The following is a 13,204-nucleotide window of genomic DNA, read 5'->3' as shown; positions in this document are numbered from 1 at the left end:
ATAATTAAAAATAGTGGAAATTAATGAGAAAAAGGTAATTAATATGTTTTATAATATTGTAATTTTTTCGCGAAATTTAATATAATAAATATTTTCATATTTAGATTGCACAGTGGGGCAGAATGGAAATTTTTTGGAAATAAATCTGCCATTTCTAAACGGCTGATCCGATCGGGATAAAATTTGGCGTGAGTGTAGCCAAGGAGTATTAGTTTTAAGTTTTGAAGATGAACCCCGCAGATGCCCCAGGGACGGAGCTGTGGCGGCTCAAAGTAGGGTACCTACGACATGTAAAATTTTTAAACTCGTGCCATTTTTTTGTTTTTCACCCAAATACAAAGACTTTTATATTTTCTGACGAGATCTTGAAATAACATGCTTGGACATACTACTTATCTCTTATAATATCCGAGTTATAGGCATTTAAAAATTTAGTGATACAAAATTTACCATACCTTTGTCCGCCTTTTTTTGAATACCGGGCGTAATTTTTGACCAAATGGACTTTTTTCTTGTTAGTTAGACAACAAAATTTCCAATAATATAAAAAAAATTTCAGATCAATATCATTTACAGATCCAAAAATATACGTTTTTTAATTTAAAAATTTAAAAAAATTTAGATTTTTGCCCAAAACGTGTCTTAACTCTTTTATTAATAAAATAAAAGTTTCTTTAAGAACATATAACAATTTTATAATTTTCTAAAAGGTATCTTTACGTAGAACGCTTTGGCGTAAAAAACTTGTCCTATTTTTTGAAAATGTTGCCACTGCGTCCTTCCGAATATGACCTATTTTTTATCAAAACTTCAACTTTGGGCGACATGTTCTAAAATCCCAAAGCTGGGATCAGAAAACTAAAAGCAGTTTTGGAAACCTCAATATGTTTTCTATTTACTCCAAAAGTATTTTCCCAGCCCTGAAAGAAATGTGGACTCTATGGGCAAAAATGTAAAAAATCCCATTTTTGGGATTTTCATTCCTATTTTTGGGAATTGCGGGATGCCCTTTGACCTTTTCAATTTTTTTTTTGCATTTTCTTATATGAAATAACAAATTTAACAAGCGTTGAAGATTTCATTGAGTTTCGTTCATAAATAAAGATTTTGTCATATATTACATGTTTGTTAAATTTCTAAAGCTATGATTTATATCAAAATTTTAAGAGGGTCGCAGATAGCTACAACAATTTAGTCTATATTTATAACTTGATATCTTTTTTTAGTTAGATATGGAAATTCTCTACCCTTTACAAAAAATTTCAAGCCAATATCTCAATTATATTCAAAAATATGTTCATTTAAACCTGTGTGATAGAGTTTCATAACAAATCCAACAGGATCAGAAGATAGAAGTAAACTATTAAAAAAATCTTCATTCTGTGATTGCCTGGAGCATTTTCTTGAGCTGAAAATTTGATTATGCTTAAATTTTCAGAAATTTATAACTATTTTTTACCTAAATTTTTTCGACAGATCATTTCGTTCTGTTTCGTTTATGATCATATAGGTAAAAATATACAGGTAATGATAATTTCGATTCATTCACTAATAAGAAATATCAATGACTGAATTACAGGTTATAGTAATATAGTCCTAAATGTTAATAGGTAGACAGTTCGTAATTTTTTACTTTGGAATACCTGTATCGGAAATGACAAGAATTGGTAGAATTCTCAGATTTTAAGTACCATATTTATAAAAATCTACAATGAAGATTACATTAAAGTACGAAGAGTTGTGTTCCGTTTTATGGAGTGTATCTTCAAAAGGGCCAGAAAGAATTGAAGACATTTCAAATTATATAAAAACTACATATAGTAGAAAAGTAGACAAAACAGGCATATCAAAAATTGAAAACTTTTTAAAACTTTTTGATGTAAAAAGTAAGTCTGTGGATGGAAATCAAAAGAAATTTTGATTAAAATTTTGTAGTTGGATGGAAACTACTACGGAAATCTCAACTTACAACACATCAGCAGAGCGCCTTGCAAGTCATACGAAGACTTATGTTCACCAAAACGACTTAAGCGAATTGTGGAAAGTATACCAACTCCAACATCACAATCAAATTTTACTGAAGAGGAAGCAATAGCGCTTATGTTGGAACTGGGTCTCAGTCGAAATAAGTACCAAATATTAAGGAAAGCTCTGCATGAAAAAGGACACAATATATTACCATCATACAAGGCGATCCAGGAAAAAAACAAACTATCCTACCATCACCTATTGCTGTTAATGATGTGGAAGCTTGTATTGATATATCATCTTTGCTCGAAAACACAGCATCAAGAATTGTGTCAGACTTTTCAGAAGACCAACTAAGGAAAATTCATAACTGTGATGTTGTCTTAATGTGTAAGTGGGGATGTGACGGTTTATCAGCACTTCAGAATACAAACAAGTCGGACATTAGCAGACTACAAAAGTGTATTTATGTCATCATTAGTGCCATTACGAATTCGTTCATATTCCCTTAATCCATCATCGTCAAGCATCGGAAATTCATTTGAAGATATATGGATCAATACAACTCCGGGTTCAAAAAATTTTTGTAGACCCATTGGATTTGAATATATAAAGGAGTCAAAGAAAACAACAAAAGATTTAGTGGAATATTTAAAAGATGAAATAAATGCACTGGAGCCCATTTGCATAAAAATAAAGGAATTCTCTATTAACGTATCATATCAGCTAAGCTTAACAATGATTGATGGAAAGGTCAGCAATGCCATAACAGAAACTTCTTCCTTCTGGAGATGCTCAATATGTAATGAGAAAAAGTCGCAATTCTCAAATATAAACAAAAGCAGAAGTATTAATGAAGAAGTCCTGTCTTTCGGAATTTCACTTCATGCCAGAATACGATTTTTGGATTACTTTTTACACATAGCATACGACCTCAAATATAGAAGTGTGCCAGAGAATCTTACTAAATCAACAAAAAATAATGAAGAATTGAAAGAACTGAGAGCTGCGGAAAAAAGCAGAATCCAAGAAGAATTTAAAGTTCAGATGGGATTAAACATCGACAAACCACTTCCAAGTTGCGGTAGTACAAATGACGGTAATACGGCGAGAAGGTTTTTTCGTGATTTTGAAATTACTTCAAAAATAACTGGAATCGACAAGGAGTTGCTTCGAAGAGTTAACACTATTTTAATGGCACTGAATAGTAAACATAAAATTAATGGAAATCGATTTGGGGAATATACATCTGAAATTTCTAAATTACTTGTATCTCTGTATCCATGGAGGGAACTAACACCAACAGTACACAAAGTATTGTGTCATGGTCAAATAATAATTGAATCGAATATTCTTCCACTTGGAGAGTTAACAGAAGAAGCCCAGGAAGCGAGGAATCGAGATTTTAAGCATGTTCAACTTTTCAGCTCAAGAAAATGCTCCAGGCAATCACAGAATGAAGATATTTTTAATAGTTTACTTCTATCTTCTGATCCTGTTCTTTCAACTATGCGAAAAAGATGGATTTGTTATGAAACTCTATCATCTCAAAACGAGGAAGATTTAAAGGACTTATATTACCTTCTGGATATGTATACCGATATGACAGATTATTTTATAGAAAATAAGTAGTGTTAGGAATTAACTATATAAGTAGGTTGAAATAATTAATTGTATTATGTTTAAGATAAACAGTTCAAATAAAAAAAGCTATTATACTAACTGATGATATTGTATTAAATTGTGTTTTATATTTCGGTTCTCGGGAAAGGTGGTTTGTGTGGGGTGATTTAGGTGTTGTTGTGCGCGGCTCATAATAAAATTATATTTTTTTATTGTATATACAATGTTATAGTCTTTAATAAAATAATCAACTAAATAATTTTTAAAATTTGTCCAAATATTTTATTCAACACCAAATGTATGTTCTGTTATTCTTAATACTAAAATATAAAAAGATGAAATTAAAGGACACAGGTTTAAATGAACATATTTTTGAATGTAATTGAGATATTGGCTTGAAATTTTTTGTAAAGGGTCGAGAATTTCCATATCTAACTAATAAAAGATATTAAGGGATAAATATAGACTAAATTGTTGTAGCTATCTGCGACCCTCTTAAAATTTTGATATAAATCATAGCTTTAGAAATTTAACAAATATGTAATATATGACAAAATCTTTATTTATAAACGAAACTCAATGAAATCTTCAACGCTCGTTAAATTTGTTATTTTATATAAGAAAATGCAAAAAAAAAATTGAAAAGGTCAAAGGGCATCCCGCAATTCCCAAAAATAGGAATGAAAATCCCAAAAATGGGATTTTTTACATTTTTGCCCATAGAGTCCACATTTCTTTCAGGGCTGGGAAAATACTTTTGGAGTAAATAGAAAACATATTGAGGTTTCCAAAACTGCTTTTAGTTTTCTGATCCCAGCTTTGGGATTTTAGAACATGTCGCCCAAAGTTGAAGTTTTGATAAAAAATAGGTCATATTCGGAAGGACGCAGTGGCAACTTTTTTAAAAAATGGCTTCCGTAGGTTTTCGCAGTTTATCAGAAAGGACTTATTTCCGATAGAAATTCTTATTAGAACACCTCGGCTTACATGAAAAGTCTTAAGGGCTTGAATGATTGTCAATCAAATGATTGAAAAGTTTGTACTTTTACGGTGACGTTATTGACATAATTGGCTGAATTGGCAACAATATAATGATAAAACGGTATCTTATGTTAGCAATTCGTTATTGTTTTATATTTGTTAAAAAATATTTGTTTTATAATGAATAGTATTCCAATAAACGCTATTTAAACTTTAAATAAACTCTTCTTCTTTATTTTCCCATGTAGAAGAAAGACTAACATTAAAACTTTTAAAATTGATTTAACATTACTAATTTAGTGCAGACACCAACCAAATTTATAACAATTTCAATTTGTGAACATCTATTCCATCTGTTAAAATTTGTAACATTATTGGTTTAGCAAGAGCTTCAATAAAATATAAATGTTAAAGTTGAATAATGTTGTTAATGTAAAACTATGACATAAGTAAATTTTAACAGTTTAATATACATATATGTAAGTAAGTTTTAATAACTATGGTTTTAATAATTCAAAAGCTTGTATGAAAAAATTTATTACTATTATATTAAACGAATATTTGTTTATACAAATATTTTAATAAATATACTAATAGTAAAATAAATATAATATACTAATACACTATTTACTTAACTTTAATTATAAAACGAAATGTATTTCATATATTAAGATGTTACGAAATATTTAAAATTTTTTCTGTTTGTATTTTCTGCAAATATCGTACATTACAAGTTGCCATTTGTTTTGGTATATAATTTATTGCATAGTATATTTTTAGAAAATGGCCAATTGGATAGATCGGTAGAACTATTTTCACAGCTTTAAAAATGCGGTAATTTGAGGTTCCGATATGACTGCAAATAACATTGACAGTTTTCACGCTATGATAGTCATTTAGACATCATTTTAAAGCATGATTGCAATTTAATATGGTATATTATTTGTAGCATAATGTGTGTTTTTACAAATTGGTCAACTTGATAGATCGGTAGAATTATTGCTCTATGTATTAAATGCAGAAATCATTTATGCATCATTTTAGAGCATTATGATTGCACTTTATATTAGTATATCATTTGTAGCATAATGTGTTCGTCTAAAAAATGGTCAATTTGATGGATCGGTAGAATTGTTGTTCTATGTTTAAAAACGCTGTAATTTGAGGTTCCCATATGGTTGCAAATAACATTGACAGTTTTTATGCCAGGATAATCGTTTATGCATCATTTTAAAGCATTACAAATGCACTTTGTTTTGGTGTATAATTTGTGGCATAATGAGTTTTTACAAAAATAGGACAGAACGGTATATTTATTGGTGCATTTTTAGAAATGCGGTAATTTAAGGCTCCGATATGGTTGCAAATATCATTTACAGTTTTCATGTTATTGCAGTCGTTTATATATCTTTTTATTGCATTATAGTTGCCATTTGTTTTGGTATATAATTTGTTGCATAATATATTTTTAGAAAATGGCTAATTGGATAGATCGGTAGAATTATCTTCACAGCTTTAAAAACGCCGTATTTTAAGGTTCCGATATGGCTGCAAATAACATTGACAGTTTTCACGCTATGACAGTCATTTAGGCATCATTTAAAGCATTATAATTGCAATTTAAAATGGTATATCATTTGTAGCATAATGTGTATTTTTAGAAATTATTCAATTTGATAGATCGGTAGAATTATTGTTCTATGTTTAATAAACGCATTAATCTGAGGTTACGATATGGTTGCAATTAACTTTGGCAGTTTTCGTGCTAGGACAGTCGTTTATGCACCATTTTAAAGCATTAAAATTACCATTTGTTTTGGTATATAATTTATTGCATAATGTATTTTTAGAAAATGGCCAATTGGATAGATCGGAAGAATTATTTTCCCAGGTTTAAAAAGGCGGTAATTTGAAGTATCGATATGGTTGTGAATAACTTTGACAGTTTTCATGCTATGACAGTCATTTATGCATCATTTTAAAGCATTATGATTGCACTTGAATTTGGTATATAATTTGTGGCATAATGTGTTCCTCTAAAAAATGGTCAATTTGATAGATCGGTAGAATTGTTGTTTTGTGTTTAAAAACGCTGTGATTTGAGGTTCCGATATGGTTGCAAATATCTTTTATAGTCTTCATGTTATAGCAGTCGTTTATATATCTTTTTATTGCATTATAGTTGCCATTTGTTTTGGTATATAATTTATTGCATAATATATTTTTAGAAAATGGCTAATTGGATAGATCGGTAGAATTATTTTTACAGCTTTAAAAACGCGGTATTTTAAGGTTCCGATATGGCTGCAAATAACATTGACAGTTTTCACACTATGACAGTCATTTATGAATCATTTTAAAGCATTATGATTGCACTTTAATATGGTATATCATTTGTAGCATAATGTGTATTTTTAGAAATTGGTCAATTTAATAGATCGGTAGAATTATTGTTCTATGTTTAATAAAAGTAGTTATCTGAGGTTCCGATATGGTTGCAATTAACTTTGGCAGTTTTGTGCTAGGACAGTCGTTTATGCACCATTTTAAAGCATTAAAATTGCCATTTGTTTTGGTATATAATTTATTGCATAATGTATTTTTAGAAAATGGCCAATTGGATACATCGGTAGAATTATTTTCCCAGTTTTAAAAAGGCGGTAATTTGAAGTTCCGATATGGTTGTGAATAACTTTGACAGTTTTCATGCTATGACAGTCATTTATGCATCATTTTAAAGCATTATGATTGCACTTTAATTTGGTATATAATTTGTGGCACAATGTGTTCGTCTAAAAATGGTCAATTTGAAGGATCGGTAGAATTGTTGTTCTATGTTTAAAAACGCTGTGATTTGAGGTTCCAATATGGTTGCAAATAAATTTGATAGTTTTCATGCCAGGACAATCGTTTATGCATCATTTTAAAGCATTACAGTTGCACTTTGTTTTGGTGTACAATTTGTGGCAAAATGAATTTTTACAAAAATTGGATAGATCGTTATATTTCTTGGTACAGGTTTGGAAATACGGTAATTTAAGGCTCCGATGTGGCTGCAAATATCTTTTATAGTTTTCATGTTATAGCAGTCGTTTATATATCTTTATATTGCATTATAGTTGCCATTTGTTTTGGTATATAATTTGTTGCATAATATATTTTTAGAAAATGGCTAATTGGATAGATCGGTAGAATTATTTTCACAGCTTTAAAAATGCGGTATTTTAAGGTTCCGATACGGCTGCAAATAACATTGACAGTTTTCACGCTATGACAGTCATTTAGGCATCATTTTAAAGCATTATCATTGCACTTTAATATGGTATATCATTTGTAGCATAATGTGTATTTCTAGAAATTGGTCAATTTGATAGATCGGTAAAATTATTGTTCTATGTTTAATAAACGCAGTAATCTGAGGTTCCCATATGGTTGCAATTAACTTTGGCAGTTTTCGTGCTAGGACAGTCGTTTATGCACCATTTTAAAGCATTAAAATTGCCATTTGTTTTGGTATATAATTTATTGCATAATGTATTTTTAGAAAATGGCCAATTGGATAGATCGGTAGAATTATTTTCCCAGGTTTAAAAAGGCGGTAATTTGAAGTTCCGATATGGTTGTGAATAACTTTGACAGTTTTCATGCCAGAACAATCGTTTATGTATCATTTTAAAGCATTACAGTTGCACTTTGTTTTGGTGTATAATTTGTGGCATAATGAATTTTTAAAAAAATTGGATAGATCAGTATATTTATTGGTACAGGTATAGAAATGCGGTAATTTAAGGCTCCGATATGGTTGCAAATATCATTTATAGTTTTCATGTTATTGCAGTCGTTTATATATTGTTTTATTGCATTATAGTTGCCATTTGTTTTGGTATATAATTTATTGCATAATATATTTTTAGAAAATGGCCAATTGGATAGATCGGTAGAACTATTTTCACAGCTTTAAAAATGCGGTAATTTGAGGTTCCGATATGACTGCAAATAACATTGACAGTTTTTACGCTATGATAGTCATTAAGACATCATTTTAAAGCATTATGATTGCACTTTAATATGGTATATCAGTTGTAGCATAATGTGAGTTTTTACAAATTGGTCAACTTGATAGATCGGTAGAATTATTGTTCTATGTATTAAATGCAGTAATCTGAGGTTCCGCTATGGTTGCAATTAACTTTGGCAGTTTTCGTGCTAGGACAGTCGTTTATGCACCATTTTAAAGCATTAAAATTGCCATTTGTTTTGGTATATAATTAATTGCATAATGTTTTTTTAGAAAATGGCCAATTGGATAGATCGGTAGTATTATTTTCCCAGGTTTAAAAAGGCGGTAATTTGAGGTTCCGATATGGTTGTGAATAACTTTGACAGTTTTCATGCTATGACAGTCATTTATGCATCATTCTAGAGCATTATGATTGTACTTTATATTGGTATATCATTTGTGGCGTAATGTGTTCGTCTAACAAATGGTCAATTTTATGGATCGGTAGAATTGTTGTTTTATGTTTAAAAACGCTGCGATTTGAGGTTCCGATATGGTTGCAAATAACATTGACAGTTTTCACGCCAGGACAATCGTTTATGCATCATTTCAAAGCATTGCAGTTGCACTTTGTTTTGGTGTACAATTTGTGGCATAATGGATTTTTACAAAAATTGGATAGATCGGTGAATACTGTTGATGTATTAAAACAAATCTGTAGCAGGAGTAGAGAGTCCGTTACTAGATTTGAACTTATAATTATTTGTATTGAATAACTATAAGTACGGGTTGCGGGGAATAAAAGAAAAAAATGGGAATTAATGAGAGGAGGGTTTTTCTTTTATTCAAATAATTAGGGATTCTCACCTTTACTTTATTGTAGGATCACCAAAAATAATATGTTCGAGTTAAATGTCTCTTTTTAATTAATTGTTTATTTATAAATCGAAATATATTATTAAACTTCACAAATAAACTTCACTGTTAAATATTTAGATTTCAGTTCAATCCGAATGGGTAATAGAAGATTTTCTTTATTGAAGTTTATGGTTTGAAAGACAAATGGTAAGTAAGTTAACAAAATGTCCATCCTTCCATAAGTAACTTCGGGTTTGTTACAATTGTTATTAATTCGTGTACTAAATGCAATGATGCAACTACTAAATAATATTTTTTAGCGATTATAGATAATTAATCTTTTACAATTCAATATACATTTTTAGTTAGTAGTTGACAAATATGATTACTCCATATATACACTTAAAAAAAAACATAAATAAGGTTTTATATAAAAAAAAGTTTGTGTTTTTTTTTTTGATGGGTCCAAACAGTTTTGGACATGGCGCCCGGCCTTGCCACTAGGCAACATGTGGTTTGACTTCATTACCGCAAAGAACCTGGGCGAGTGATTTGATGGCTTGCAACAAAATAACTGAATCTGGTGCTGCTGATGGTGTTGGCAGCTGCTGACGTTGTCCACCTGTTGTTGGCTGATGTTGTTGTTGGCGCAAGGTTCTCAGCTAACAGCTCGAGAGCGAATAACCCTTTTATTTGTAGGGTGTAAGAGAGTGTGGTGGAGGCGGTCGCATTTCTTACAGTTGTTCATGGATGTACACGACCTTATACTGTGGCTTCTGGCAAGACAATTCTTGCAATAACGATGCCTGTCAACCATTTCTGTCCTCCTTTTCACCGACATGTTTAAAAACTACCTGCAAAATCGAAGTGCATGAAACTTGTTACATAGGGTGCACTTATACACATCCGGTATCCGACGATGCACACGGACTTGATGGTTACTACGGCTTTGACTTGGTCGAGTTGGTTGTAGTCTGCGGTTGTACCTAGTGCTGAAAAAAAGTACAATTAGAATTTTCACAACTATATGGCAGGGATTAGGGTTGTTTATGTGTTATGTGTTTGATGTGTTATGTGTTAGATGTGTTATGTATTAAACTTCCGAGAAGAACGATATTATATGTAGGTTTCGTTAATATCAAGAGAATTTTCCTTATTCGTAAAAGGGAGATAGCATAACTTAACTATGGGTCTATTTATAATTCCTGAAGCTGTGCGAATATCTGCTACACGCACATTCTTATCAAAACCTGGGTATGTTTTATGAATTCTACCTAAACGCCACTCGTGTGGTGGTTGTAAGTCATCCATTATCACTACAACATCACCAACTTGCATATTTGGGAGAGAGTTTTTCCATTTATATCGTTTATGTAAGGATTTGAGGTAGTCTTCTTTCCATCGGATAGAGAACTGATGGTGAATAACCTTTAGTTTTTCCCATCTATTGATAAGAGTCATATTATGGTAATCTTGTTCGGGTAACGCCATTAATGGAGCTCCTCTTAAAAAATGACCCGGGGTCAATGCTGTCAAATCAGCAGGGTCTTCGGATAATGCAGATATCGGACGAGAGTTTAAAACACCCTCAATTCGAGTTAAAATAGTGGCAAATTCTTCATAAGTAAATTTCTGAGCACCTGAGATTCTTTTAAGATGAAATTTAAAACTTTTTACAGCGGCTTCCCATAAGCCGCCCATATGAGGAGCATGAGGTGGGATAAATCTCCATTCAAACCCTTGTGTGATGTATTTTTGAGCTATGTCATGGGCTACGTTTTTTACGAAATTATTAAATTCACGTTCAAGTGCTCTACTGGCACCTAAGAAATTTTTACCATTATCAGTGACTACCCTTTGGGGGAGCCCCCGCCTCCCAACGAATCGGACGAAAGCGGCTTGGAAAGCTGCAGATGACAAATCTGAGCATGGCTCTAAGTGAATGGCTTTTGTGCTGAAACATACAAACACACTAACATAGCCTTTAACAGTGGTAGATTTTCGTAAGGGTGACGTTTTGATTTCAAAGGGACCGGCAAAGTCGATACCAGTGATTTGAAAAGGGAGAGATAAAGTGCATCTTTCTGCGGGTAACGGGGCCATGATCTGAGAACAAGACCGCTGTTTATAAATGATGCATGTTTTGTAGTGATGTATTATCTTTTTTACTTTTGGTTTTAGTCTAAATACATAAAACTCTGTTTGTACCATACGGCACATTTGACTACATTCAGCATGATAGAGAAAAATATGTAAATGTTGGAGATATAGTTGGCAAATTCGAGAGTTTCCAGGTAATATAATAGGATATCGCTCTTCATAGGAAAGCGATGAGTGAGATAATCTCCCATTTACTCGAAGTACTGAGTTTGAGTCGATAAACGGATTTAGAGTTTTCAATGAACTTTTATTTGGTATACTTTGAGTGTTAAGAAGACACCGATATTTTTCGAAATAGAAAGATTTTTGAGCTAGACTCAGGAGTCTAAATTTTACGGTTTTCATCTCACATTGGGTTAACTCATCTTGGGTAGTATTATAAACACTTGGCCTGATTTTTCTTTTACTTTTATTAAAGAATCGAAACACATAGCATAGAACACGCAACGCTTTACTGTAAGATGAGAATCTATTGAGAATATCTTCTTCTTGAACTGCTGTTAGTAAAGTCTGAATTTGAGAAGATTTTTCAGCAGTTTTCAAGGGATTTCGAGTTGGCCACTCAGAAACGGGTTTATGTAACCATGATGGTCCGTGCCACCACTGGGTATGATTCACAAGTTCGTGAGATTTACAACCGCGTGTTCCGAGGTCTGCCGGTTTGTGATGAGTGGGTACATGTCGCCAATTTGCCTTCGGAACAAGACGATGAATTTGAGCAATTCGATTTGCCACATAAGTTTCCCATGATGAAGGAGTTTTAGAGAGCCAACCAAGAACTATTGAAGAATCTGTCCACAAGAAAACCTCTGTGTCCGAGAAATTTAGATAAGTTTAAACATATTTGACTAAGTTTGCTAATAATACTGCGCCATTGAGTTCTAAACGTGGGAGGCAAACAGTTTGAATAGGGGCTACTTTACTTTTCGCTAGTAACAGATTTGAACGATTGTTGTGTGTTTTGGTTTGACATCTGATATATACTGTAGCGCAGTAGGCTACCTTAGAAGCATCACAGAAGCCATGAATTTGAACTGTGTCTGAAGGCATATATTGAAGCCAGCGGGGAATGGATATTGATTCTATTTTAGCGAGATCGGAAACGAGTTCATTCCATTTTTTGAGAGATTCTTCGGAAATGTCATCATCCCATTCTAAACCTTCTAACCATAACTGCTGCATGAGTATTTTTGCTTAAATAATAATAGGTGAAAGCCATCCAGCGGGATCAAATAATTTCGCAACTGACGAAAGGATTTGACGTTTAGTTATCTTTTTTGGTTGTTCAATTTGGGAAAAACTATAAGTGAATGTATCTAAGATTGCATTCCACTTTATACCAAGAGTTTTGGTAGAACTCGATTCTTGAAAGCGCAGAAAATCTACATCGTACAGATCTTCCTTCGGAATGTGAGAAAGCAACTTAGGATCGTTAGCGGTAATCTTTTTAAGTGGTAATCCAGCGGATTTAAGGACATTTATGATTTCTTTTTGAGCCGATATTGTTTTTACCACTGATTAACCACCAGATAGAATATCATCGACATATGCTTCTGTTCTTAGAACTGATGCTGCTTTTGGGAACTTGGGTTCGGAATCTGAAGCGAGCTGAAG

At 32.0% G+C, this 13,204-nt stretch overlaps 1 protein-coding gene across 1 annotated transcript in view; it reads left to right on the top strand.

Annotated features, from left to right (window-relative positions):
• LOC124420599 overlaps positions 1-12,354 on the top strand; it is an 18,507-nt gene extending 6,153 nt beyond the window's left edge. The window contains exon 3 of the mRNA XM_046954059.1: positions 12,095-12,354. Within this exon, the coding sequence (XP_046810015.1) occupies positions 12,095-12,354 (260 nt within the window). The remainder of the gene's footprint in view (positions 1-12,094) is intronic.
• The last annotated feature ends 850 nt before the right edge of the window (positions 12,355-13,204 follow it).

The sequence above is a fragment of the Lucilia cuprina genome, chromosome 6 (genome assembly GCF_022045245.1).
Source record: "Lucilia cuprina isolate Lc7/37 chromosome 6, ASM2204524v1, whole genome shotgun sequence".
Taxonomy (NCBI): Eukaryota; Metazoa; Arthropoda; class Insecta; order Diptera; family Calliphoridae; genus Lucilia; species Lucilia cuprina.
Note: the sequence above shows the minus strand (reverse complement) of the source record. Positions and strands in the feature narration are given on the sequence as shown.